The 13,297-nt window shown below is 44.3% G+C and overlaps 1 protein-coding gene across 1 annotated transcript in view; it reads left to right on the top strand.

Annotated features, from left to right (window-relative positions):
• LOC144179562 (dermonecrotic toxin SPH-like) overlaps positions 1 to 12,310 on the top strand; it is a 49,633-nt gene extending 37,323 nt beyond the window's left edge. The window contains exons 5-8 of the mRNA XM_077707966.1: positions 4,282 to 4,413; positions 4,847 to 4,969; positions 5,632 to 5,863; positions 11,090 to 12,310. Coding sequence (XP_077564092.1) covers positions 4,282 to 4,413; positions 4,847 to 4,969; positions 5,632 to 5,863; positions 11,090 to 11,276 — 674 coding nt within the window. The 3' untranslated portion in view covers positions 11,277 to 12,310. The remainder of the gene's footprint in view (positions 1 to 4,281; positions 4,414 to 4,846; positions 4,970 to 5,631; positions 5,864 to 11,089) is intronic.
• The last annotated feature ends 987 nt before the right edge of the window (positions 12,311 to 13,297 follow it).

Raw genomic sequence — 13,297 nt, 5'->3', positions numbered from 1 at the left:
TGCTGGTAATTTCTGCAACCACACGCCTCCCCTAGGAGCCTATCTGATTTATATAAAACTTTGACTGATGGGTGTTCTTTACACCTACCACATAATACTTCGCATGAATAAGCAGCCCGTTGATGACACCATCTTGGTACAATTTGTTTAGGGATAGTTCAAATGAAGCGCGTGTTCCAGCCGTTTACTATGACCGCACGGTTCCGGGAGGAGCCCATGTATTAAAAGCAGGCAGGAATTCGTAATGGTGTGCATCTCGAAGGTGCGGTACCGTATTATGACTAGTAAGAGATACCTTAACAAGTGTTCCAGTTATTCGTTAATTAGTATAGTGGCCCAATCGAGCATCGCGGGGTACTGCCGCTAGTCTTCGCATGAAACAAAGGTACTCCCCATAAATCTGGGGGACATTCGAAGGATATACCTATCAATATGATTGTGTAGTGATACTCAACGGGAGGTGTATTTTGCCTTATTTAAAATAAATTGACCCCCTTGATATGACGAGCACAAGTTTGTTACCAGAAGACTGCCATAAGGGTCGACATTACTTCAGGTTAATAAAACTCAAGTGCCCACATAATGCTCTTTGGACCCGCCAAACATCTCAGGGGTACTTAAGACACACGCATATGTTATACACCGGAAACGGAAAAAATGGTCCCGGAAAAAATGGTCCCGGAAAAAATGGTCCCAGTGACCATCTAGGAAAAAATGGTCCCATGCTCCAGTCGACGTGTTTCCCTTCAAGTTAGTCAGATCTGAACTTTTTTGCGGCTTTGCTTTTGTGCGTTTGCGTTTTAGCTAAAGGGATGAGAAAGAGATGGAATGCTTTAATATTCCTACAAGGGGCAGAAATTAACTCCTGTGGAGGCTAAAATCTGGATGGATGGGTGGGCGATGTACGTACAGATGGATGGATGTGTAGATGGACGGTAGGGCTGAGTACCGATTAAAAATTTAGTGCACGTAATTGGATTAAAACCGCCCAAACAACAGCGAGGCCTGGAACAGCCGGTTTAGAAGCTTAGTCGGACACAACTATCTCAGTGTATGGAAGGTCATTAAAGCTCTACGCTGCGAGGTTTCATCAGAATCGGTGTAAATTGAAATCGGGATTTACGCGTTGATGCTCCGCCTTGCTTTAGCCTTCGTTTCTGCGCAGTACGGCCCAAACTCAGCTCTCGATCGTAATCATATCGAAATTAAAATATTAAAGCTAAAGATTTAAGTTAATGTCTGGGACATATCGTGCACCGATATGATCGCACCGAAACATCGTGCACCGAAACGTCCGTGCGCTGAAAAGTCCGTGCACCGAAATGTGCGTGCACGTAAATATCCGTGCACCGACATGTCCGTGCACCGAAATGTCCGGCCACCGAAATATAAATGTAAATACAATTAAAATATAAGATCTTTACTTCAAAGCATGAATAAACAAAGGAAAAAAAACATTGAAGAGAAACCAATAGCAACAAAGAGTGTAAGAAAAAGTTAAGAAAAAAAAACGTAAAAAATTCCAGGGGGTGCTTACAACTCTCTGAGAATGTGAAGGCGAAATTTTCTGTTGATATGCCTTGAAATTTCATACGAACTTAACGGTCGCCCCCGTCCACTTCTGATTAGCCCCCTGGGCAGCCCCCTCTGACGCTTCTTCCTTTCACTACACATCACCTGGATCCTGTTTTTCGTGTTGGTACCTTCACCTGTCGAGGTTGTGTGGAAGCGGTTTACCCTCCTCACAACGTGCGGGTTCAAAACAGAGATGTGCTGAGATTTATGATGCTATATGTGATTGAGACGTCATCAATGCGAAACATCTGTGGATTAAGCTAGCGTAACGGCAAATTAGAAAATAAATATGGGAGAGGCCATGAAAACAACCTAACCTGAATTTCGGTAAAACAAACGTTCTTGGTGCGATTAACCGGATTTACTCGAACAAGACTACTTTTCCTGCCTTGGCTTCGGGACCAATTTTTCCGGGACCATTTTTTCCTACCTTGGATTTGGGACCATTTTTTCCGGGACCATTTTTTCCGGGACCATTTTTTCCTACACCCGTTATACACAAAGAAAAAATGTTTGCGTATGGAAAAACCCTCTATTCCTTCTGGCGGTACGATGTATAATGTTTTTAATCATGTCGTTATTTTCCTAATAACAATTACTGAATTCTTGCGATTCGTATCAACGCCGTTTTAAAACGCTGTGCTTGAATTTAAATTGCAGAATCTCTATACCACGGTAAATATTTATTTTAGACAGGGAATATTACTATAAGAACGAATCATCCCTTTTTGGGAAAAAAAATGCAGACACCGTGGTTACGACTAATACATTTTAAAAAATGCTTCCCAATTGTTACGCAATCACATAATTGAGATCTTCTAAGACACTGAGTACATTTATATTCGGGAATATACAAGCAATGGTTTTGCATGAAATGTTTTCTGTAATATCGGAAGGCTGTTACTGAGTAATCAAAATTTTGGGAACACGCTTTTCGTAGCCGCAGTATTCGGTAGCAGTACACCAAATTTGTGCTACTAAACAAAATAATTGTAGATGGAGGCGAAAAGCGTTGATGCCCGTGTGTTCCAGATTTCAGCGAATGTTAAAGATCCCCAGGTGGTCAAAATTTATCCAGAGCCATCCACCATGGGGCTCGTCATCACTGTGTAGCGTCGGTGCGTTAAACCTTATAATCCATTAGAATAAAAGAAAAAAGGTTATAAAGTTTATAAAGATTAAAAAGATTGTAAAGATTAATAAACAATCGCAACTGCCAAAAGACAGATGAAGGCTCATACAGTACCTAACATGACAGGAATGATCCGTGTGTGCAGATTATTCCGGGGCACATTTGTAAATGACTGTCGAAGACTACGCCTAAGAATTTTGAGGCATGGTAGCCGTGACAATTGATGAAGCCGTTGTTTTGCTAACTTGTTTTTACACAGAAGGTTTTTATGCCTATGATTCTGGGCATTTCATCGCAGTGCAAGCAGAAATAACTTACGGCAAAGCCAACTTTCTCACAAATGCTCAGCAGGAAATGAAAAACTCTCGTTTTACATATAACAACGGAAAGCAATTACGTCAAACCTGGTCGCTACGACAACTCTGTCAACTTCCTGAGTTTCATTTACGTGTCGCAATTAGTAAGTTCGCAGCGGAGTAGTAAACGCTACACAATCCTTGCCACCTGTCAATACCTGGAGTTCCAACACCAGATAGACTGGGAAAACAGGAAGAGGACGAAGATAGCAGGAAATTATCGATTGTATAGGAAGAGGGTTGTTGCTATCATCATCAGTCGTTTTGCAACTATTTTTGACGCTGGACGCAATAAAGTGGCCCTCTCTCTGCGCGGCGCGCTCCTCTACTTCTAACGCCTCGGGAGCTGCAGGAGGAGTAACTTACGGTCTATTCATGCCATCCGAACTAAAATTCTATAAAAAATTCATGCATCTCAATGAAGTGAATCATGACGAGTGGGCGAAGCACTAGGGATCGTTCTTACCGTAAATCACCCGTGGCACTGCCCACTCGCGCATGTAAATAAGTGACAACGCGTGTGTGCATTATGTCAAATTCCAATCCAATCCAATCCGATACAATTCAATTTAATCCAATCCAATCCAATGCTCCTCGCGTATGCGCAACACTGTGTACACGGACGCCAAGCCCCGTACAAAGCGAGGTCCTAAGGTGTTTCGCCCTAAAATTGACCACGACCCATTACTCGAAGTTCCACTCACTTTTCGTGATTAGTGAGTTTCCGCTGAATATGGCGATACAAGTATAATTAGAGAAAACGGCGGCCTTGTTTTGTGAAAACTCTCTTATAAAATTCTATAAAAATTGGTATGTACCACGAACCTGTCATTACGGAGTTTAATGTAGCTACCACAGTTAGAATGTTTATAGTGACGCTGTACACGCAGCAAATTGCCCGCCTGCTGTCTATACACATGCATTCACGGGACGATTTCGGCTACAGAAAACGGCTGTAACGATTGTTTTATCACAACTGCCCCCCCCCCTCCCACACAATGTTATATAACGATCAGCCTCTTAGACTACTTCATCATTACGCCATGTTTTCTTCTTGTCGTGATTGGTACTTTGTGACATCTGTGCCGTGTACTGAACACCTTCGCTGGTTCATAATGTTTTAGGATGCTCATCGGAACGATGGTTCCGCAGTGTTATGCAGTTTGCGACATAATGTTTTCAGTGTTTCAATACCAAGCAACATCTTACTCGTTCCAGCGCATTCGAAATACAAGGGAAAGATGATACTCCTGTTTTTGGACTTAAAGACAACCCAACTTCCTGACGATGTGAAAGTTAAAGCTGGAGTCACCCTTGCGCAAAATTTGATGGACCAATTGTGGAAAGGCGGTAAGTGGCGGGCATTTCCTTACCTATTGACGACTAATGCCTGCACACCCGAGCGCTCGCTGCCACTTTTTTGTTTGTTCCTGTCTGGCCATCTTCAGGCGCAAATTCTTGATATACTGAAAACAAATTTGCGCAACAAATAAAGTGATAACTAGAATTTTTTGCCTACTCCACTGTTAAGTTCGGGTTCCGCATGTAATTATTGAAGGCCTCCGGTGGCCCATGTATTGGCGTCGCCTCCGCTGGTAGCTACTTTCCCGTGTCCCTTTCATGTAGCCGCATGAAAGGTGGCTCTGGCTCCAGTGCAGCAGCCTTTGCAGCCAATACCAAGGGTCCTGCTTTCTGCACGTTCAGTCCCGCGAGCACAATCTAGTTTTTGAATGGTTGCGGGTGTTACCAATTGCTGCTTTTCAATTTTCCCTCGGTCATTTAGTGGCCCACGAGGACCGGATCAACGTGCTCATGTCCATTGGTTACGCCAGGGACAGAGACGTCATCAGGGGCGCCATCGCCTACTTGAAACAGAAGGGAGACCCTCGCGTCTTGGAAAAACTCGGTGCGTACTCACCTCCCAGCGCAGCTGGGCTGCACCGTTAGTGCTCCTACCCCTTCAGCGCGCAACAGGAGAGGCTGCAGTAGATTCCGCAGTCACCCTCCCAGATGATGGAATTTACGAAGCTCTGCTTCGGGTTAATCACATGTCTTACCACGCACATCTTAATCAGAGGGGTGTAAACGGCGGCGGTGGAGGAGAAGACACAATAGAAAATGGGAGAGAGAGAGAGAGAGAGAGAGAGAGAGTAGGTGTTTATTGAAAAGGACAAGAGTCGGCGGTTCCAGCGTTTACCTTATGAGGTGCAACAAAGAAACTTCAAGGAGTCTTGCTGGCGCTGTGCGCCGTACAAAGTGTACACTGCGTAAGCAGCGCGAGTGTAAACTGCCAAAAGCTTCCACAGTGCAACCCGTAATGCCTTCGCAAATCAGTAAGGAACGTTTAACCTGTACTGAAATCTCTACAAATGGCGGGTTTGTTGTCCTATATAACTGTAACTTCGTCCAAAGCCGCCCATAGAACTGGTGCGTCGCGTTAGAAGGGTAACCATCCGTTTAGTTAGCCAGCAATCTATTAGTAGCAGTAGTAGCAGATAAACTTTTTCTCCGGGATAAATTCAATCATTGACATACTTTTTACTGTTTGCCATGCTCTGTCTTCTGTAGGCTTTGACGTCGGCATGAACGATCCCCTGAGCCTGATCAGCCGGATGTACAGGCGTATCGGAATACGGGAACACCGCTGGCAGGGTGACGGCCTAACGAACTGTATGCGCTTCATCATGCCTGTGGACAGACTACTAAAGGCTATAAGGTGGCGCGATACCAACAGAGGGTACATGGACAAGGTGTACCACTGGACCATCGATCTGCCGTACTTCATAGCAAAAAGCATCAGGTGAGGATCGTTTCTCGTCACTAATAACGTCATCTATCTATCTATCTATCTATCTATATATATATATATATATATATATATATATATATATATATATATATATATATATACAGGGTGTCCAAGCTATCATGCACCAAGATTTAAAAAAAAGACTCACTCGACGTAAACCTAGTGCATAATGTTTCTAGTGCAGTGTACTAGTGGGCAGTAATTTTTTCGTTAATGAGATTTAGATAATTTATTTTAATAAATTATCTAACTCGACAAATACTGTCCTAATTATTAAGGTGTCAATTAGGCACTTGTGGGTAGGAACGAGAGGAATCTAACTGCGGTATTTTCAGCGAAGAACTAATTGCGTACTCATTTATTCTGACTGATAAAGAAAGCCCGCAAAATATGAAAAATACCACGTGACGGCGCTCCCACCTGCATCGTAAAACAGCGCCCTCGAACAAGCTGATTGAAAGCAACGGCTTTGCCTGTCACATACCCGAAAGGACAGCGCATCCCCTTGATAGTGGCATGGAAAGTGTAGCAACACCAAGTTTTGGCGGCTTAGGAGTGGTTTGTTCCTATCAATTATGCACCGCTCTTCTCTTTTTTACGGCCGAGATCCTCTTGATAAAAAAGGCCCTCGCTAAAGCAGTCGATGCGCTGCTGTAACAAAAGTGGAAACGCGAAAAGCAATGAAATAGACATACAATATTTATCCGGGCTCTGCTCCCACACATAGAAAGAGTGCACGCGCGCTAATATTTCGTGGCAGTAACATGCTTCAGCCCAAAGCCAAATTACAATGAAGGCCTCATTTTTCGGGCATGCGTGCTGCAAAACACTTTTACGACAAAAATAAAACAAAATAAACAGACGGGGAATCCACCCGCGTACACTCTAGAGAAAAGGCAAAAACATTGTGTTGAATACATTTATTGCATACCACTTAAAAACGTGCCGATTTGGCCATAGGGAGGCCTCACAAAACAAAGCAATACATCAGATTTTAGTGTTTCTTAATAACTGGTGCATTCGTTTGCACTGGTTGTCGTTCGCTACCTCCTAGAGGTCGTGTTCGAACAGGTCTCCTTCTGCAGCTACGCACTACTGTGCCCGCTTAATCACATCTTCAGTGGCTTTCTTGATGATGTATGGAGGAATTGTGCTGCAGACATCCGTTATCTTGGCCTTGAGCTCATCAGATGTCTTTGTCTTGGTCGTGCAAACACGATCTTTCACATAGCCCCAAAGAAAGAAATCCAGTGGAGAAAGATCGGGTGACCTAGCCGGCCAATTTACAGGCCCATGCCGTCCAATCCATTGTGTTTGGAAAGTCGCATCAAGCCAGTTTCGTGCTCGACTGCTGCTGTGTGCTGGCGCCCCGTCTTGCTGATACCACATCAGTGGAAGTCGTGACAGCGGGACTTCGCTGAGGCAGCGATCAACCGTTCCTTCCAGGATTTCGTCCATGTACCGCTGTCCAGTCAACGTCTGGTCGAAGAAGATCGGGCCTATTATAGTACCGGCGTAAATTCCGCACCACACATTAAATGAACACTGGTACTGGTGCCGAGTGCGCTTTACCCAGTGTGGATTGGAGTCGCTCCAATAGTGTGCATTGTGCAGATTTACCTGGCCGTTTCTGCAAAAATTGGCTTCATCTGTCCACATTACGTTGCTAAGAAAGTCTGGTGACTCTTCCGAGTCCGAGTCCGAGTCCTTCAGATTCCTCCAGACTGTCGACTTGGAAATTGGTGCCTGGGCAGCCACGTCTCACACGCTAGCTTTAGGGTTTGCAGCCATAAATGCAAGAACATCCGTGCGTAGTCTTGTACTCACAGACGGAGTCCTCTGCCGCTGTTGTTGAAAAAAGCTGGTTTGTCTCAAGATTTCATAATTTCTGATGATGGTCGATGCGTTCGGTTTACGGCCAAACTTTCACGACTGATAAATCTTTGAGGCCTTTCTCTTATTGCCATCTGCCGCTCCCAAGGCAAGGATCATGTGGGCCTTTTGCTCATTATAAAAAAAGCATTGCGACTGGGGCACTGCGAAACGCCCCTTTAAACTTTCGAGCGGATTTTGTCAATTCTTTTTTGTTGGGACAGGTGCTGAGGCGAAAAAACGAACCATCCGTGCACTCGAACTACGCTAAGATAACCGCTATCACAGCTCATTTTGAAATAGCATTTTACGCGACGCGTTGCTTCCGCTGGGGAGATGAGGCAGATAAAGCAAACACTCGTTCCCGATTTTTTTTTCTTTTTCTTTCTTTCTTTTATTTATTTCATTGTGGCTAACTAAGAGAAACGTGGTTTGAGGGCGCTCCTTTACGATGCAGGTGGGAGCGATGTCACGTGGTATTTTTCATATTTCGCGGGGTTTCTTTATCAGTCAGAATAAATGAGTACGCAATTAGTTCTTCGCTGAAAATACCACAGTTAGATTCCTCTCGTCCGTACCCACAAGTGCCTCATTGACACCTTGATGATTAGGACAGTATTTGTCGAGTTAGATAATTATTTAAAATTAATTATCTAAATCTCATTAACGAAAAAATTACTGCCCACTAGTGCACTGCACTAGAAACATTATGCACTAGGTTTTCTTCGAGTAAGGCAATTGCTCCTTTTTTAAATCTTGGTGCATGATAGCTGGGACACCCTGTATATATATATATATATATATATATATATATATATATATATATATATATATATATAGCACAGAAAATACGGGTGAAAGTGGTGAAACAATGCCCACCAGGTGGGATCCGAACCCATGACCTCCAGAATACCGGTCTGGTGCGATAACCACTACGCTACCGGCGGGGCTGTTTCCCCACCACTTTCAGGGGTATTTATGTTAAAGTATTTTTTATTCCTGCACTTGGGGGTGGTAGCCACCACCACTCGGACTACTCGGGGTGAAGGGGACCTTCTTTTTAATCCCTGGGCCGTGACTAGAGTGTCTATGACATTTCAAGAGTGGTCGACCAGCGTTGAACCCTCTTAAGCTACCCTTGGCACCAAGACTGCCAGAACAGAAGCCCTCGCTAAGCATGTAGCGAATCAGAAATGGGGAATGAGGGGCTCGGTGCAATCAGACGGAAAATGAGCGTTGGCAGTCAAGAAAACCTCGGAAAGCAAAATGGAGGTTGTGGTGGGTCATAGAAACAGATGAAGAATTTTTTGAGTAAGAAAGAAGAGTAAGAGTAAGAGGTCGTGGGTTCGGATCCCACCCGGCGGGTAATTTTTCACCACTTTCTTTCTTTTAAAAAAATTCTTCATCCGTTGCTATGACCCACCACACCTCCCCTTTGCTTTCCGAGGTTTTCTTGACTGCCAACCCCAACCGGATGCGATCCCAACGATCTTCGCAATCGTAACAAATTGTCTCTAATACGAGAAAATCAAAGGAAAGGTAGGAAAAACAGAGGAAAGTTGCGCTCCACAAAAAGGCCGCGAATATGGATGGGTTGAGCTGGACCAATTGAACAAAGCGCCGCGCTTGCACTGCAACTCCGTAGAGTACCGAAATGTAGTTATTCCGTTAAACCAGCAAGGCAAGCACGCTTTTAGAGCATTTATGTCACCGGAGGGCATAAATAAGTGGGTGCGGTTAAATTAGTATGAGGGAGAGTACTTAGATGAATATAATAAACTTTACGCTTTCTCTGAATAATTGTGAGTGATGAGGATCTATCAAACTGCTTTTTTGCTTGTTTCTGGCTGTCATAAATGGAAAAGTATACGTAACGAAAACTTTATTTTTCTCATTATTAATTACATAACAATTAACTAAGAAGTGCCAATGAAGCGTCACCATCGTTTTTATTATTTCATCAATTACGGATCGTTATATGAATTTCTTCATTTCTCAGGCAAACCTGTTTATAAAACAAATAGAAGTTAAAGGGGTTTCTTTTGGGCTCGTCAGTTATGTTTTGCTAATACGAATTTCCCCAATCAAACCTTTTAGGCTTGTCAAATATATCGTGTCGAATATATCGTTCAAAAACACGAAACGAGCACGAAAATAATGGGCGTTTTCTTACCTTAGTGCAGCTGCAATCAACACTATAGAAAATACAGTGATTGCTAAAACATTGAGCCGTTGCCGTAACATTGCGCTAACTACATCCGGTTAACTACATCCGGCATTAAATTATAACCGTCATAGAAAACTTTCTTATAAATCGTGCAGCATTGTAAATATTCAGTGACCGAAGTCAACTGTCCTTTCCAAATTCAATAATCGAATTGCAACTTCCCTTAACGAACATTTCAGGCCGAAATTCACATTTACATACACGGACAATTTTTTTTGTTTGGGCGCTGTGACTGCGCCTTCAAATTTGTGTGCTAAAAGCGATTCTAATGAAGCGAAACTCGAATTCGTTTCCCGGCTGGCGTCTTGCGAGAGCATGCCAAGACGGCCTACGTTTCGAGACAAATAACGTGTTCTGTGAATATAACAGGAAGCCTATATTACTATATAGTTGCTGCAATTGTGAATTGATTTGAGGTGGAAAAAAGATACACCGCGAACCAGGGATCTTATCCGACTGCAACTGACAAGGCGTTCACCGGACCGTCGGGCGACGTGAAAGCGAGCGTCAGCGCCACGGCGCGGTTGCATCCAAGAAGCTCACGCGAGCCGCGGCTCCCTCGTCACACTGTCCTATTCTAGCCACTGTAATGAGATAGCTTCCACGCTCCTCTAGGAACGTTCGTGGAGTAAGGCAACGTGGTTCTATAAACGTTGTTGTAGGTGCCTCGATTAACGTACATCGCCGCCGTACGGCAGCGCTGTCATCGAGGCACCCGACTTGGAGCAATGGAACGCGGTAAATTTAAATTGACTTGAGCAAACTTCCAGCGTACTATCTTGGGCGGAATAAGAGGGGAGAGGAGCAGCATTAGAGGTGAACGGAAAGATAAGGGAGTTATTTATTTGGCAGGGGCATCGGTCGACTATCGTCTTTCGTCGACATTTGCAGCGATAGGAGCAGAGACGTGGCTATTTTTATTTTTCACAGATACTGCTGCCTTGATAACCAGAATGTACTTTTCTGGTGTTTCATGGTATAAACTGGAGCAACATGTCATAATTACAAGCGCGCACAGCATTTCCTTACTACCGTGTACAATCCCAACTGCACTAGCTCGTCACCAATGGTGTCACAACTGCGTGCTTTGATAAAAGTAAGATATATTTATTGCGCAGGCACGGAGTCGATGGGATCATCACCAACCGGCCAGAGAACGTGCGCAAAGTGGTGGAAAGCGCGACATTTCGAGGCAGCCACAAGGTTGCAGACGCCCGCGACAGTCCCTGGACGAGGTTCCACGAATATCCGGAAGATCTCAAAGAGGACACGGACACCTCCCCCGAAATATTGGGAGGAGAGTGACACTTACTGATTGTCCCTAGTCACTTCAGTGTGTGAAGTGTATATATTCACTCGGAGCGCGTACTGCCCAAACAGGTGTAACACGGTCATGCACTACAGCGGAGAGTGGCTTCGAGAGAAGTGCCAATGTCGCCACCGCGAAGTTGAGCAAGGCAGGCGGAAGTAATAAATTTCGTGGCCGTGTTTTCTACTGCCTGCTCTGCCGTTTGGGCGAGCCAAGGAAATCATGTGGCGACGATAACTACTTCATCGCGATCTTGAATGACGATTTTATGTGTAAGCATCTTTTTCCGTTGAATCATAAACGTTACACACAAGGTCAATTGTTTCTCTCCACTATCCTTCAAAATAATAAATAATTTTTCACTTAAGTATAACTTTATTGACTCTTTCATAAAATGGTGGAGGTCTCGGACGGGAGTTCTTTCTGACACTTGAAATAGAAACTCGGTGCCGCCCTTAGCTGTTGGTGAGGTGTCTTTCCAACGGATCTCAACCGCCAGAGCGGGGAACATGAAACGATTGTTCTTTTCTTTTATGCGAAGCGTATTTTTCTCTAACTCGGGTAGTTTTCGTGGCTTATGTTTTTTTATTGGGCGATTTCTTTATCGTTTCCTGAAGCATGGGAATTTCTCTGGGCTTTGCTTTTTGCCGTCCGTATTTCTACCGATTTCTGCTTACTTGGCGTCGTACCATTGTGAAATCACTACTGCATACAGAGCACGTCCTAGAAAGAGGCACATGTGAACCGAATTTTTATAATAATTGCACAAGTGCCAGTTTTCATGTGGGGTCATGGACAAAAGAAACGGGATCACTAAGTCATGAGCTAGAACATACAAATATGACATTATGGGATCTCTACGAACCGTATTTTTCAATTATTCCTGTTCTGGATCATGTTTGCAGTTCGCGTTTTATTGGTCCATGATTGTACATGTATCTCGGCATCCTTATCGCAAATAAACATTCGGTATATTAGCGGCGAAACATAAGTTTACAGCACCGGTTAACAGCACTGTTTTTTTGTTTGTTTTCATGAACGCAAACTGAAATAACTGCAATTCGAATTATTATTTGTGCCCAATAAAAGGCAACCACGCGTCGTCCTCTCCAGGTGTAGGCCTGATGCAGCCTAAGTTAAAACCACTCATAACTGCATGGAGCGGTTTTTGCGGCTTGTATCCGGTTGAGGCCTCCCTGTTGCAACTACTAGCAGCGACAAAAATTACGGGGCGTGCTTACAACTTTATAAGAATGTGAAGGCGGAAGCCTAGTTGAACCTCCTAGGTGTCGTGATGGCACGTACGTAGAACCGGTGCGCACGGAGGGGTGATAAAATTATGGGGAAACTGTGACGTAATTACATGAAGTCCGCCTGTTTGAGTAACTCGCGCGGAAAGACAATTAAAAGAAAGCGAACAAAGAGGCGCAAACGCGATTCAGAGAGAGAGAGAGAGAGAAGCTCTTTATTAAAGGAGGAAAGGCAGAGAGGTTTGCCAACATGGGTACGTCGACATGCTACTCTGCAGGAAGGGGAACGGGGAAAAGACAGATGAGTAGTAAAAAGAAGAGTAGTAGGTGAAAGAGGGAAAAAAAGAGAGGGTCATATAAAGGGACATGCGGCGTAGCATAGACTGGCCGCTTAAGGGGGGCTATAAAGTCTCGGTGACGCCAATATCTTCAAGATACCCAAATAAAGCATCCAGGACTTTCCGTTGAGATGACGGAGAATGCCATGGTCCAAGTAGCAGGCTCAGCGTAATTGGTCCAGGGTGAAGACATGCGATCCTTTGCTCTAACCGACTCCTTGCGTCAATGTAGGCGGAGCACTCTAGCAGGACATGCTCGACGGTTTCGGGGGCGTCACAGTTGTCGCAATGTGGGCTTGTACTTTGGCCTATGCGATGTAAGTAGGCATTAGTGAATGCCACATTAAGTCGCATTCTATGAAACAGTGTTTCCCGCCGGCGAGGTAGTCGTTCTGGCAGCCTCAGTCTTATCTGTGGGTCAATTGAGTA

This window comes from Haemaphysalis longicornis, unplaced genomic scaffold, assembly GCF_048455015.1.
Source record: "Haemaphysalis longicornis isolate Haplotype H1 unplaced genomic scaffold, Haemaphysalis longicornis Haplotype H1 scaffold_4, whole genome shotgun sequence".
NCBI lineage: Eukaryota > Metazoa > Arthropoda > Arachnida > Ixodida > Ixodidae > Haemaphysalis > Haemaphysalis longicornis.
The sequence above is the reverse complement of the archived record's forward strand: the minus strand, read 5'-3'. Positions and strand labels throughout refer to the sequence as shown.